This window comes from Myotis brandtii, unplaced genomic scaffold, assembly GCF_000412655.1.
Source record: "Myotis brandtii unplaced genomic scaffold, ASM41265v1 scaffold311, whole genome shotgun sequence".
NCBI classification, from domain to species: Eukaryota; Metazoa; Chordata; class Mammalia; order Chiroptera; family Vespertilionidae; genus Myotis; species Myotis brandtii.
The window spans coordinates 240,038-254,139 of NW_005361913.1; the positions used below are offsets into that span (position 1 = coordinate 240,038).

Sequence of the window (14,102 nt, forward strand, 5' to 3'; positions counted from 1 at the left end):
GGCCGGGCTAAAGGCCCCCCCCCCCCCCAATGAGTGCACAAATTTTTGTGCACCAGGCCTCTAGTCTATATATATAAAACCCTAAAATACAAATAGACCGAACAGGACAACCGAACAACCAAACTGAACAACCAGTCGCTATGACGTGCGCTGACCACCAGGGGGCGCACAGAACATGGCGGGCATTGGCCACGGTGGGATGGTGGAACAGGTGAGCAGGGGTGCCTGACCAAGACAGGGTGCTGGTCACTGTCATGGGGGAGAGCCTCTGGTGGTTACTGAAAATTCTTTGTTCCCGTGCACCACGGTCCCACCCGGCGCTCGCCCCTGCTGCCAGCACCAGAGCTGCCGCTCGCACCCACTTCCAGTGCCGGCCCACTCACACACACAGCCACAGCCAGAGCCGCCACTCGTACCTGCTGCCAGCGCCCAGTGCCGGTCCCGATCGCTCAGCGCCATCAGAGGGTGCAAGCAGCAGTGCCGGCCCCAATTGCCCCCGAGGGCTTCTCCACCTCCCCCTGCTCCTGAGGGGTGATCAGGGCAGCAGCCGCGCTGCCGGTGCCTGGCGCCAGCCCCAATCGCTCGGCGCTGTCAGAGGGTGCGGGTGGTGGCTGCTGGCCCCAATCACCCTTCAGGGCTTCTCTACCTCCCACTGCTCCTGAGAGGCAATGGGGGCTGGCAGCCGCCTCTTGCACCCACTGCCTGCGAGGACCCTGCTTACACCCACAGCTGGTGCCAGAGCTACCACTCACACCCACTGCCCATGCCTGGTGCCAGTCTGATCACTCAATGCCATCAGCGGGTATGAGTGGTGGCTGCCAGCCCTGATCAACCCTGAGGGCTTCTCTACTCGCCCCTGCTCCTGAGGGGCGATCGGGTCAGCAGCCGCCGCTCACACCCGCTGACGGTGCCAGCCACGCTCACACCCACTGCTGGCGCCGGCCCCAGTTCCTTTCAAGGTGCACGAATTTGTACACTGGGCCCCTAGTAATTAACATAAAATTCAAAATAGTGGTTATAGCTGGTGTGGGGAGAGGCAGGCATATGACCAGGGCCTCGCCCTCGTTGATAGGGTTTCAAGATATGTTAGGGATCAGTGCAGCAATAGTTGTAGACTTATTTGGCATACTTGGGGCTAGATGGACCAAAGCAGCAGCTGGCACTGTTGGGAGGTTGACACATAAAGGAGCAAAAGCAAATACTATATCTAGGATTATGGGAGCCAGGTTTCTCACTGAAAGGAGTTACAAATATGTAAAGACTAGTGTAAACCCTGAAGTAGTAACCTGAAGGTATTAATGTGAACTCAAGGTTTTCAATATATGTATGTACAGAAATACATATATATGTATGTCTTCTGTGTGTACATACATGTTTCTTTGATCTGTCCACCAGTAGGGCTTAAAACCAATGACTTTCCAGTAGCAATGAGCACTTCTCAGCTCATTTTCCATATACTATTTCCTTTGAAATGAACCAGGGCTCCTTGGAAAAACGACTGGGGCAGGGAAAAGTACAAGATAAGTTTGGAATACCTTCATGTGTCAAAAAATAAGGAAAAGCTCAGAAAGTCAAAAGAACATAGACGTGAGCTTGAAGAGATTCCCATAGACCAAACCTGGCAAAAGTATAAAAATAAATGATAGTAATATATTGTAGCTTACTGAATAAAGTAGAAATCCATGAGTCCATACTCATAAATGAATAAACAAAAGGACAAATGGAGAAAGGACCACTCGTCCAGTAGAATATCAATCAAAGCATAAGCAACCATCTGGTGACCAGAATAGTAATAACTGATTCAAGCAAGAAGGGTTAATGGACTCTAACTGGTGACAATTTGTAAGAAACAGGAAGTTTACATACTCCTCACCACACTCTTTTTATTAACTTTACAATGGAGAAACATAATAGATACCATCCTAACCAAGTGCTCCAAGTTAGCATTACCAGGAATGGGACAATTTGATACTGTGTACCTCATGGAATGATACAGTGAGAATATGACATAATTTCCATCATATTCCTGACAAAAATATACATCTGAATCTATTCATGAGGAAACATTAGCTAAACCCAAACTGAGGGACATTCTGTAAAACACTTGGCCTTCTCTTCAAAAAAGTGTCAAGGTCATGAAAGAAAAGACTGTTCCAGATTGACCAGTGCAGCAATAGGAGATGAGAGAGGAACAGCGAGGTGCACCATATGGTCCTGGACTGGGATGCTGGAGAGAAACATTATCGGGACAATCAGCAAATCTGAATGGTCTGGGGATTAGATCTCATACGCCAACATTAATCTCTGACTTTATGGTCATACTATGGTATGGTTATGCAGGAATATTCTTGTTTTGAGGAAATATTACTAAAGTATTTAGGGGTAACGGAGTAGCATGTCTGCAGCTTACTTCCAAATGGTTCAAAAATTATATTGGATGGGACTACACTGAAATCTATAAATAAATGTAAGATAAATGAACATCTTCAGCGTTGAGTCTTCCAATCCATGTAAACCATGAAGCATTTCATTTAAGATCTCCTTAAATGCCTCTTGATATAGTCTAACATTTTTTCCATGAAGATATTGTATATATTTTGTTAGACTTATTTTTAGGTATTTCAAATTTTTATGATTTTAAGAGACCTAAAAACTTTCATTTTCTGTTAGCTGGTGATACAGACATATAACTGACTTTTGCATAGTTACTGTAAATGTAGCAACTTTGCTAAACTGTAGATTACTATAACCACAGATACTGAATTATCTACATTTATAATCATACCAACACACCAAAACAATTTTCTGCCTCTGAGAAAAACCCAGAGAATTATGTTGACTATAATTTGTCATAAAATATACAATGCTTGCCATTTAAAGAGAGTTTTATACTTGTACAAATAAGTGCGTAAGTAACACAATGTTAGCTGGGGAAGTGTGCCCACAGTGCCATCTTCAAATTAAATCACCCAAGAAGTGAGGTATGATTCTATTTGATTCTGACATCTCTAGGCAACAAGTCTCTCATCTCTGTATCAAAAGAAATACATTGCCTAAGGTGCCCTCAAAGTAATTATAAGTACTCATAAATTCGAATTAAGTTCTCAGCATATAAAACAGTCTATCTGGGGAAGTTATTATCAACCCTTCACAAATGACTTCTTGGAAATTTGAACAATATGCTTTCCACAAAGCTTTCTGGTGGTCTGGCAGCTCTAAAGGGACTCCCCACTAATGCCCTTTCCTCTGGCTCATTCTTTCCATGTGTCATAAAACAGCTTCCTGGTGAATGATTGCCACATAACTGGGTATCAGGGCACAGTGCACACTGTGGGTCTCTAGAAACAGCAACATCCTCTCAGGAGATACTTGTTTAATACCCCATGAAAATAAAGAGCATCTACAGATTAACAGCGTAAGCTGGACAAGATGCCAGAGGCCTAAAGGCAAGAAAAACCCAAAGTGAAACTCTCACTTGTGAGGTTTAACAGTGAGGAAAAACAAGATGCAACTTGATTATATACCCTTCCACTGGATTGTCTCAATATAGTAAAAGAAAAATGAAGCAGTTTAAAAGTATTTTCTAAGTTTCAGTATGGGATGATGAGAAAGTTCCGGAGATGGATAGTGATCATGGTTACAGAACAATGTGAATGTACTCAACACCACCAAAAGGTGAATTTTCTATTGTTAAACACTGCCTGATATTATTACTTAGTAATTACACAGCCATTAAGAGCACTGACCCAATCAGAATCTGACAGTCCTGTATTTGAGACTTGATCCCAACTGTTACACCTGTGGCCCCTGGAGCACACCACTAAGCCTCAGTTTCCTTGTCTATATCTATGCCACAGGAATAATAAAATACTTTGCTACCCATTATAGGCTGCTGTGAACTTGAAATAATTTATGTAGGAACTTAGCAGAGTTCATGGCACATAGAGATGGCTCAGTAACCCTTGACTCTTATTTTCTTTTTAGGTTTTCGTAGCAATAAAATTCTTTTGTATTTTATACAATGAGGACTAAAAACAAGGCCCCAGCACAAAGGGATTGTTATATAAAACTATGTAACAACTTCCCATAAAATGCATTCCATGTTGTAATAAGTCATGGGATGAACCCAAGTGTTGATCACTAAGCCAATGGTTAATAAACCTTAAAAGTTTCACTCCCTAAGAGGCAACAATTTCAGAGAAGTCACAAGAACTTGAAATAATTTAACAGGTTAATATATATGTATTTTTATCAAGTACAATATGGTCATACAAAAGCATTTACTACAAATTGAATTCACACATACAAAAAGAGGCTATTTTATTTTTTTTGTCCCTTTTATATCCTATTTTAGGCAAAATGATGAAACCCAGAAAATAACAGAACTGCACTAGTTCTAAAAACTCGGAATTTTATATATGAAATATATCCAATCATCTACACCTCCTCTCAAATTGCAAACAATGAGGCTTACTGAACTATACTTAGAATCAACTTAAATAAATCTGTGCACGGTTCAGATGAAACATACATTGTCAATGTTAAAAGTCCAGGTAGAAAAAGTATATAAAATTATTCATAAGTAAAAACATTTCATACAAAAGAAATGTTTGTGTTTTTAAACCCAGACAATATCAAGAGGAAATGCATTAAATTTTAAAACATGTTTTGGACCATTATATAAAATACTAAAAGGTTCAGAGTGTTGAACAACAAAATTTTATGCAGAACAAAGCCAAAAGTAAAAATTATTAAGTGTATCATAAAGCCAAATAAGACATAACTGCACTATATAATTTAGAAACTGGTTTAAGTGCATTTTCTCTGGACAATTCAACTACCACTTGTAAATATGGCAATTAATTGAAATGCAATTATATGCAGATTTGCAAGCCTTTTGGCCATTACATAAATATTAAAAAGTAAATTGCCAATTGAAAAATAAAAGGTTGCATACATAACGTAAAAGCACAATGGTCAAAGATGCACTATAAAATTGTGTTTAAAAAAACAATCATACTAAACAAAGAGCTTTCAGGCACTTGCATTCAGAAACGTTTCTTTTATAAATAAGCACATAGTTTCATTTCAAAAAAATAAAGCTGATTCTTCCCAATTGCAGCTATTAGTTGGGAACTGTATCATATATTAGGGATGCATTTAAATGGACCATTTTATGGGGAAAATCAACTAAACTTCAAAAATACAGATAATTCCAGTGAGACACAGAGGTGGCCCTATCAAAACATTCTACCATTCCATACAACCAACACAGGATAACACAATGACAACAAGCGAAATCCACAATTTGGCAATCCTATACACAAGGGGCCCTGTCAAAAATTTTCACAAGACAAACACAATACCACAAAACAAAACAACTAAAAAAGACAACACTACACAAACTGTGGGGTTTCATCTTCAAGGTCTTCAAATTGTTGCATTCGTTTAAGCCTTGGCCTCTGACATGTTGGGTGCACATCGGGCACGTCATGCTCCTGAGAGTTCTCTTTAGGCTTACTTGTCGTCGGCTGCATGGGACAAGCTGGTGCGTTTTCTGAGTCTGGAACTGATTTCAGCATATGCCCCTGAGGAGCGTGAGCTATGCCAGGAGACACTGCTGGGGAGGATGCCGCAGGCTTCTCCTCAACCCCTCTCACGCTAGCAGTGGGAGCACGTGGCTTATAAAAGGTTGTCCAGTGCTGGGGCTGCAGTGTTCTGGGGGCTCTGACAGGAGCGGGAGGGCAGGAGTCAGAGGACTGTCTCTCCAACACCAGTCTTGCTGTTTCAGTGGATGGCTTACTAGGCTGGGTGGCATTGCCTGGATGGTCCCCACCAACCCTGACGCTCGTCATCACTCCTTCTTGGAGTGCATTGGGCACAATCATTGCAGTCTTTGCATTTAGGTCTTTTTGTTCATATTGTTTCTCCCCTGTTTTTTGTAGAGTTTGCTGGTGAAAGCTATCAAATTTGAAACAAATGGGAGGGGTGTCTTTTCTATTAACTCCTTCAAAGGCAGGATTCTTGCAAGACTTGTCTGAATTTACATTTCCCATATTTCTGCCATTTCTCTCATGAGGAGGGCTTGCAAGAAGCAGCAGTCTTTCAACAGGCAAACTTACAGGTCTAATCTTGGTCCTTGGAGTATACCTCTCAACAACACTGTTTGTTTCCCTATTGGACTTCAGAGAAAATGGCTTGGAGGTTTTACAAACATCTTCCATCTTTTGTGATGCTGATTCAAGCTCTTGGTCAACATGCAAACACACTTTGTTGTCTGAAAAAGGAACAGATTTATTTAAAAATCAAACTTCCTGGCTCTTGGTTAACAAGAGGAACATGCTCTCAAAACAACAAAAGTCTTACATATTTTTCCATTATTCTTAGTTATCTATGCAGAGGAGTTTAAAGGTGGATTCTGAATAAAAATGTTAGAATTTTATATTTACTTAACTCAATATAATAAACAGCTACAAAATCCATTGTTGGTTAGTAAAAAACAAACAAAAAAATACTTGCTGAAGTACTTTTTATGCACCATGCATTGACAAACAAGCAATTGCTGGGTCAAAGGGTTGTCATGATTTCAACAGGCAGACATTGGTAAATTCACCTCAGAAAAGTTACATCAATTTACAGGCCAGCCAAATACAGGTGTGCCCTTGAATCCCAACACTTTTGCCAACTCCCTAAATCTGCTTTTCAGTTACAGTCAACCCACAACGAGAGCATAGTATATGAAATGCCTTAGATGTCTTTCGATCTGATCAATTAATAAATGGACTATAATATTAATCTTGTCCAATTAATGTCCAATAGGTTTAAGGAAAAAATGTCATTCACTCCATTTACTGTTTACTCCCAGACTTACTTTCTTCTCTTTCCTATCAAGTCTGAACCCATGGCCCATGTTTTCTCAAACTAGAACCCTGACTTCCTTTAAGCACTTTTCCTTTATGCTGCGTCTTCCCTACAAAAATTTCCTTTCTGGACAATTTCAGTCCTCTGCTCATGCTCCTCTTTTGGGCAGCGGTCTACTGACAGGTGCCCATCAGAATCACTGTCAGCTGACACCTCATCTGACCTTCCTCCTTAGCTGAGATTGACGACCTCTCTTCCCTGGGCTTCCAAGCAGCACTCCGTTGTTTCCCAGCCCCACATTTCCTAGTACAGACCACTTTAAGGGACCTGACTCATTGTGGTGGCGCTGTAGACACCCATCAAAGTATATTCTTAAGTTCTGAAGGGAAAGCTCATAGCCTAATGCAGTGGTTCTCAATCTTCCTAATGCCGCGACCCTTTAATACAGTTCCTCATGTTGTGGTGATCCCCAATTTCATTGTTACAAATTGAACATAATTAAAGCATAGTGATTAATTACAAAAACAATATGTAATTATATATGTGTTTTCCGATGGTCTTAGGCGACCCCTGTGAAAGGGGTCGCGACCCACAGGTTGAGAACCGCTGGCCTAATGGATAAAAGCGCATACTCCAAACCCCAGCTGCTGGGGTTAGCTCAGCTCTGCACTGGGCAAGGCAATCTCACTGTCCCTCAGTGTCTTCATTTGTCAAGATACTCATAACTGCATTTATGCTGCTGGGTGACCTGAATATCTAATCATGAAAAGTGCTTAGAATTTTCTGGTATACAATACGCACTCACAAATTGCATTTATTATTGTAACTATTCTAATTGGGAGTCCTAGGTCGTGGGATAGTAAAATGGGAGCTGTTTACTGTTGGACAGGTATGGTTACCCACCCTACTAGCTGTTTGTCCACAGCTAGTCTACAAACATAGATTCAAATACGGACTGAACGATTTATTAGGGACATGACCTTTGGTATGATTTCACTCTCTCGCACTTTTAAACTATGGTTGAGTGGAGCTAATATACCTACTTTATAGCACTGTCATGAAGATTAAGTCAGATAAATGAAACCAAACAAAAAGCATAGTGCCTAGCAGAGAGAGGAAGGTACCAAGTCAGGCTATGTCAATGCTATTTGATTATACATCCCAATTTAACACATATGGCTGAATTTTTAAGAGCTGGAATTTAGCTCTAGTGATGTACAGAATTACAGTAATAAATGAAAGCCTTTCCACAAGCTTGATAGTTACCAATCACTGCAAATAAAGTTATCCCACAGTGAATAAAATGACTGTAGTCTAGGAAATAAAAAGACATAAACATTTATGTGCTTACTGTGCTAAAGGCAGATGACAGGTAATACATTTGAAAAAAAATTAGGAGTTTTGGGAGTCTAAATTTTTTAAATTTTAGGAGTCTAGTTGACTCCTTATGAGCATTTAGATCAATACAATGATCTTTAGTAACAGAGATGCTAATGAACTATCATACTATCAATACATTTCTGCTATGACTATAATTGATGGCAAAAAAAAAAGAGAAAGAGCAAAAAAAAAAAAAAAAACCAAAAAAAAAAAAAAAAAACCAAAAACAAACAAAAAACACCTATGAACTCCAAGATATCTTTTTATAAGAAAGACTATTATGAAGAATGGTATTCACTTAAAAGTGAGTCAAGATACTCATAACTGCATTTATGCTGCTGGCTAGCAAGATCCACTAACTGAAGAAGCTTCATTCTCTGACTTCTCTCACCTCCACTCACCTTGGCTTTTCTTTTAATTCATGGCTTATTGACATAGTTTTAAATCAGTAAACATGTATTTTACATGGCCACTCACCAATGAGACACACATCACATTTTTCTAATGCATTCTGCTTTTGTTCTGATTCCTCAATAGATGCAGATGTTTCAAGAATTTTGTTTTCACTATCTGCAGTACGGATATCCTGTTAATGGAGAGAATTTTTAAACGTGATAAAGCAAAACACACCTCACAATAAACAAACCGTTCAAAGATTTATAACAATATAAATACTATAAAGTTCTAACACAATTCCATAAAGGTCAAAACTCACTTCCTTTGAAGAGAAAAACAGTGACTTCATGAAATGTTCTGGGTCTCTTTCTTCTGGTGATAAGAGAGGCTTCAGAAGACAGCCTTGGTTTACTTGAGGTGCAACACCACCTGTACTACACACAACTACATCTTGTGGCTGTAGGGATCCATCAAAGATCTTCTGGGAATAAGCAATGAGGAACTCTACCAACCGTGCTTGATTTGAGTATTCAGCAAGAGAAGAGATGGTGATAGGAGCAGTTGTGGGCCTTGGCCTAATAAGACTTGGTCCAAAGATCACCCCCAAGTTTTTGGAGTTCATCTTGTTTTCTTCTGCATGATCTACGACCCTGTGGAGTAGAACACATAAAGCTGTGTGAGATTTGCATATTAGACTTCCTCGATAGTAATTAACGTCAAGGAAAGTTTGGAAGGATGGAGAAAAAACAGACTGTAGAAGTCTAAGAAAAAAAATTTATTTGATTAAATGTTGACCACACACTAAGTTGGGTTTCATAGAATCAGGATAAAATTTAAGTAAGTAGAAGGAACTACTAGAGTTTTACTAGCAGAAATGAGAAAAAAAAAATACCCCTAAAAGGTGCAGGTCCTCAGGCTGGAAACGTAAACATCATGGTCAAATTTGCTCGAACTGTCCACAGCTAGTCTTCAAGCCTAGCTCATTCTACTTCCTAAAGATCTCTCTGCTCTACTGTCACTCCCACTGCTCTGGCCTTACTTCAAGCTCTTATCACCTTCTTTCTCTGATGATTCAAGGAAATCTGAATTGTAGTAAAAGGCCACCCCTCCAAACCATTCTCCATATTGCTTCCTGAAAGATCTAATAGGCAAATCTGAGCATGTCAAATTCCTGGCTCAAAATTCTTTAGTGAATACAGAAGGAAGATAGTCAACTCATCCGCCAGCTATGTAAGATTTTCTTTACCAGGCCTCTACCTAGCTCACTCCTGCTACTGCTTATTATATCCTAACCTGATCAAATTGTTTATACTTCCCAAATGCAGAATAATTTCGTATGTCTCTGTGTCTGTTACCCTCTGCCAGGAATGCTCTTCTGCACATTCTCTGCCACCAAGCCACTATTTAGTTCAAGTCTGGCTCAGAGCTTCCTTCTCTAATTCATGACCTACCCTCCGCCATCTTCCTCTGCATGCTGTGCATAGCTCCATAACATAAATGATGCTGCACTGCACTTGTATGCCTCCCAAATTGACAAGCACAACAGGTGGTAAAACCATTATGTTTTCATTCTTATTTCCCCAACCAGAGCCTGGCACGTAGGAGGCATCTGAGGAAAAGATGTTGGCTGTATGAATACATTCATTATCTCCTTTTCTCTAACACATATTAGAAATGAAATGTTCATTTAAAAAACAATAGCATAGCCCTGGCAGGGTAGCTCAGTTGGTTAAAAAAGCATCACAATACGACGCCAAGGTTGTGGGTTCAATCCCTGGTCAGGACATACTAGTATACAAGAATCAACCAAAGAATGCATAAGTAAGGAGTCACCAATTAATGTTTTTCTCTCTGTCTCTCTCTCTTGCTTTCTCTCTCTGAAATCAATAAATAAAAAGAATAAATACAATAGCACAACAATGTGAATGTACTTAATAGTACTGAACTGTACAGTTAAAATAATTAAGATGGTAAATTTACATTGTTGACTTTACCATATTTTTTTAAAGAACAAAAACAAAAACTCATCAATTATCTATCCACTACTGAATGCTCTTCTTATGCAAAGTTCTTACCGTTTAAGATGTACTATGAGGTAATGAAGACTGTTAAAATTTGATACTGGCAACTGTCTTAGAAGGTCCCTGCTTTTTAGAAGAATTCGGTTGATTTCTATACATGTAGTTGGCCATTTTTTGTCCTCAAGGCTATCCTTTTTTGTCTCTTGTTCTTCATTTACATGTTGGATCTCTTTTGCAAGGTCTATAAATTCCTTGTACAATCGGAATAAAACAAACGGTTCTGGGAGCTAAAGAAGTAAAATTACATTAGAAATACCATTGTCTCCCCCACTCCATTAATAATTTACTGACTAGCTACTAAATGGGTTAACATGAATAAGACTTAAGTTCTAAATGATACAGATGTGATCTATAAAGTGAATATGACAGTCACCATAAATCATATCTTTATTTAAAATGAGTTAACTGATAATCAATAAAAGTCTAAACTTTACATTCATTACTGCCCCAAAGTTAGCATGCATGTTCTTCAGCTGTTTTACTGAAACAAACCCAGGATGATATACAACACAAGTCAAGTTAATTAGGAAAAGCTTATACTCTGAGTTTTACTGGTATGGGGACAAAATTCTATAGGGTCCTTGTGTTTTACTTAAATCAGACTGAAGATTAGCATAAGATAATATGATTTACAAGAGAGAAAATGTCAACATTTTATTTATCTAATTTTTAAATACAACTTGAATTGTCATAAGGTCAAAAGGAAAAATTCCTCTGTCACCAAAGGGTATGCCACCTTGATCTGTCCATGCCATAACTTACTTCAATATTTCCACTGCTCAGTGATGGAAAATACAGTGTACTTCTACTTAGCTGATGTCCCATACTATCTGTGGTGAGGTGGGTACCTGCTTATCCAGTTTCCCCTGCTGGTCCCAGAGAGGGAATGCTTTGAGATCAATTTCTACCTCTACCACTGCAGGATCTGAAGAAAGTAACTTAACCTCTTGGAATTTTAGATTTCCTACACGGTATATGAGTAAAATAAAGGCTGATCGCTCATACTCTAGATTTGAGTATGGTTACCCACCCTAAAATCTTGGTCCCATAGTATTCCTGAGACAGAATGAGAGCTAATAGTATTGGACCCCATTAATTTCCTTTTCCTGACTGACTGGAAGAGATAAAGGATGATTAACTGAGATTTATAGTCATTCAAAGGTAATATGTTTTTATGTCTCAGCTGAGAACCTTTTAATGTGATTATAGAGATATCAATAGTTTCCTGGGCTAACATGACAGGTCCAACATTTGTACCTAATTTCTTTTTCTCTGAAACCCCACTGAAATACAGTTAAGCCCACAGAACTGAGGGAACACCAATGAATGGAGCCAAAAACAACATTTTACAAGCTGAAGAGCAGATGAACCAGTGTTAACTTAGCAGGCGTGAGAAAGCTGCAATTCCAAACTGAGATCCAACATGGTTTACAGGATTCTAAGGAGACTCAGGGACAGTTAGCATGAGGTGCTCTAATTCTAAAGAAGGGTGGGCTAGCCAAGAAGCATTAGATCTTTAGATCCTTGTCTCCATCCTATGTAAGAGCAACCTTTTCTCCAGAAGTCTGGAATTCCTTCTCTGGGCAGTACTGTAAAACTGAGGGTTCTCTGGATGGGCAATGCCAAATGCAAGAAACAGGTGAGCAACTATCTAAAAACTAGAGGCCTGGTGCATGAAATTCGTGCACTCAGGAGCGGGGGAGGGTCCCTCAGCCCAGCCTGCGCCCTCTCGCAGTCCAGGACCCCTTGGGGGATGTCTGCCTGCCAGCTTAGGCCCGATCCCTGAGAAGCCAGGCTTGCTGCTTCTTAGCGCTGCCTTGGAGGCTGGAGAGGCTCCTGCCACTGGTGCTGTGCTCACCAGCCATGAGCCTGGCTCCTGCATTGAGCGTCTGCCCCTGGTAGTCAGTAGGTGGCATAGCAACTGGTCGTTCTGGTCGTTCCTCCATAACGGTCACTAGGCTTTTATGTATAGATAGAAATTTAATGACTGTATGCATGCTGAGTGCAGAGATCCTAGAGCCTTCTTATCCTACTTGGCTCCCAAAGCCTGGCACCATACCTCCAGGCAGTAAAAGACCCTTCTCTGCGGTATCACACCAGCACAAGAATAAAGACCTAGAGATGCAGACATCGGGTGTCTCTCAGGAAAGCTCAAAATCTTCAAAGACTTCCTATATTCAAGAGCTTCCAAAGACATTTCAATTCCCACCTCTTTCATTTTAAGCAAACAACCATGGAAGACAAATCAAAATAGGTAAAAAAAATCAAACCCTAAAACTTGAAGGTCTAAAACTATACTTCTCTAAATGGTAGTAGCCACTAACAACATAAGAGTAGAGCACTGGAAATGTAGCTGGTCCAAATTGACATGTGCTTTTAATGAAAAATACACATCAGATTTTAAAGACTCTAACAACAACAACAAAGTAAAATATTTCATTAACGATTTAAAAATATTGATTAGATACAAATATAGTCAATGTTAAATAAAATATTAAAATTAAGTCTACCTGTTTTTTCTTTTTATATGGCTACTAGAAAATTTAATATTATATATGGATCTACATTATATCTATATTGGATAGGGCTAGAGGCTATGCAGAGAACTCTATTTATTTATTAACTTTTTTAAAATTTATTTTTTTTGAGAGATAGAGAGAGAGAGAAAGAGAGAGACATCAACCATCAACTTGCTGTTCCACCCATCCACACATTCATTGATTGATGCCTGCATATGCTCTGACCAGAGATTGAACCTTCAATCCTGGCACATTAGGACAATGCTCCAACTAACTGAGCTACCCAGCCAAGGCAAGAATGTTTTTTTTTAAAAAGTTATGAATATCCTGAAGTGGGTAAGATACTGCATTCATTTAAAAAGAAAGAATGTTATAAAAAAAAACAACAACCAGAGAACCAGAGTTCTTAGAAATTAAAACATGACTTTAGAAATGAAATAGTTTACAGCAGGGCTGAATGAAAAGCTTCGGAAATATTGTAGAAAGTATTAAAAAAAAAGAATAATAGAAAAAAGGAACTACAGAAGCAGTACATATCCAAATATAAGTTCCAGAAAGAAAACAGAGAGGAGAAGTGGGCAATAATATAAAACTCCTAAGAATTAAAGGACAAATAACCAGAATGATATATTTCACAGAGTGCCTGAAACAGATGAAATACACCCACATCAAGGCATACCATTGTGAAATTTTAGAATAGGGAGAAAAAGAAAGCTCTACAACAGTGGTTCTCAACCTTCTGGCCCTTTAAATACAGTTCCTCATGTTGTGACCCAACCATAAAATTATTTTCGTTGCTACTTCATAACTGTAATGTTGCTACTGTTATGAATCGTAATGTAAATATCTGATATGCAGGATGGTC

The 14,102-nt window shown here is 39.3% G+C and overlaps 1 protein-coding gene across 2 annotated transcripts in view; it reads right to left on the minus strand.

Annotated features, from left to right (window-relative positions):
• Nucleotides 1-4,222: 4,222 nt before the first annotated feature.
• Nucleotides 4,223-14,102, minus strand: part of ARHGAP29 (Rho GTPase activating protein 29) — a 61,232-nt gene continuing 51,352 nt past the window's right edge. For both annotated transcript variants that reach the window (XM_014542678.1, XM_014542677.1), the window contains exons 19-22: nucleotides 10,713-10,945; nucleotides 8,957-9,287; nucleotides 8,719-8,827; nucleotides 4,223-6,277 (exon numbers count right to left, since the gene is read on the minus strand). In XM_014542678.1, coding sequence (XP_014398164.1) covers nucleotides 5,397-6,277; nucleotides 8,719-8,827; nucleotides 8,957-9,287; nucleotides 10,713-10,945 — 1,554 coding nt within the window. In that variant the 3' untranslated portion in view covers nucleotides 4,223-5,396. The remainder of the gene's footprint in view (nucleotides 6,278-8,718; nucleotides 8,828-8,956; nucleotides 9,288-10,712; nucleotides 10,946-14,102) is intronic.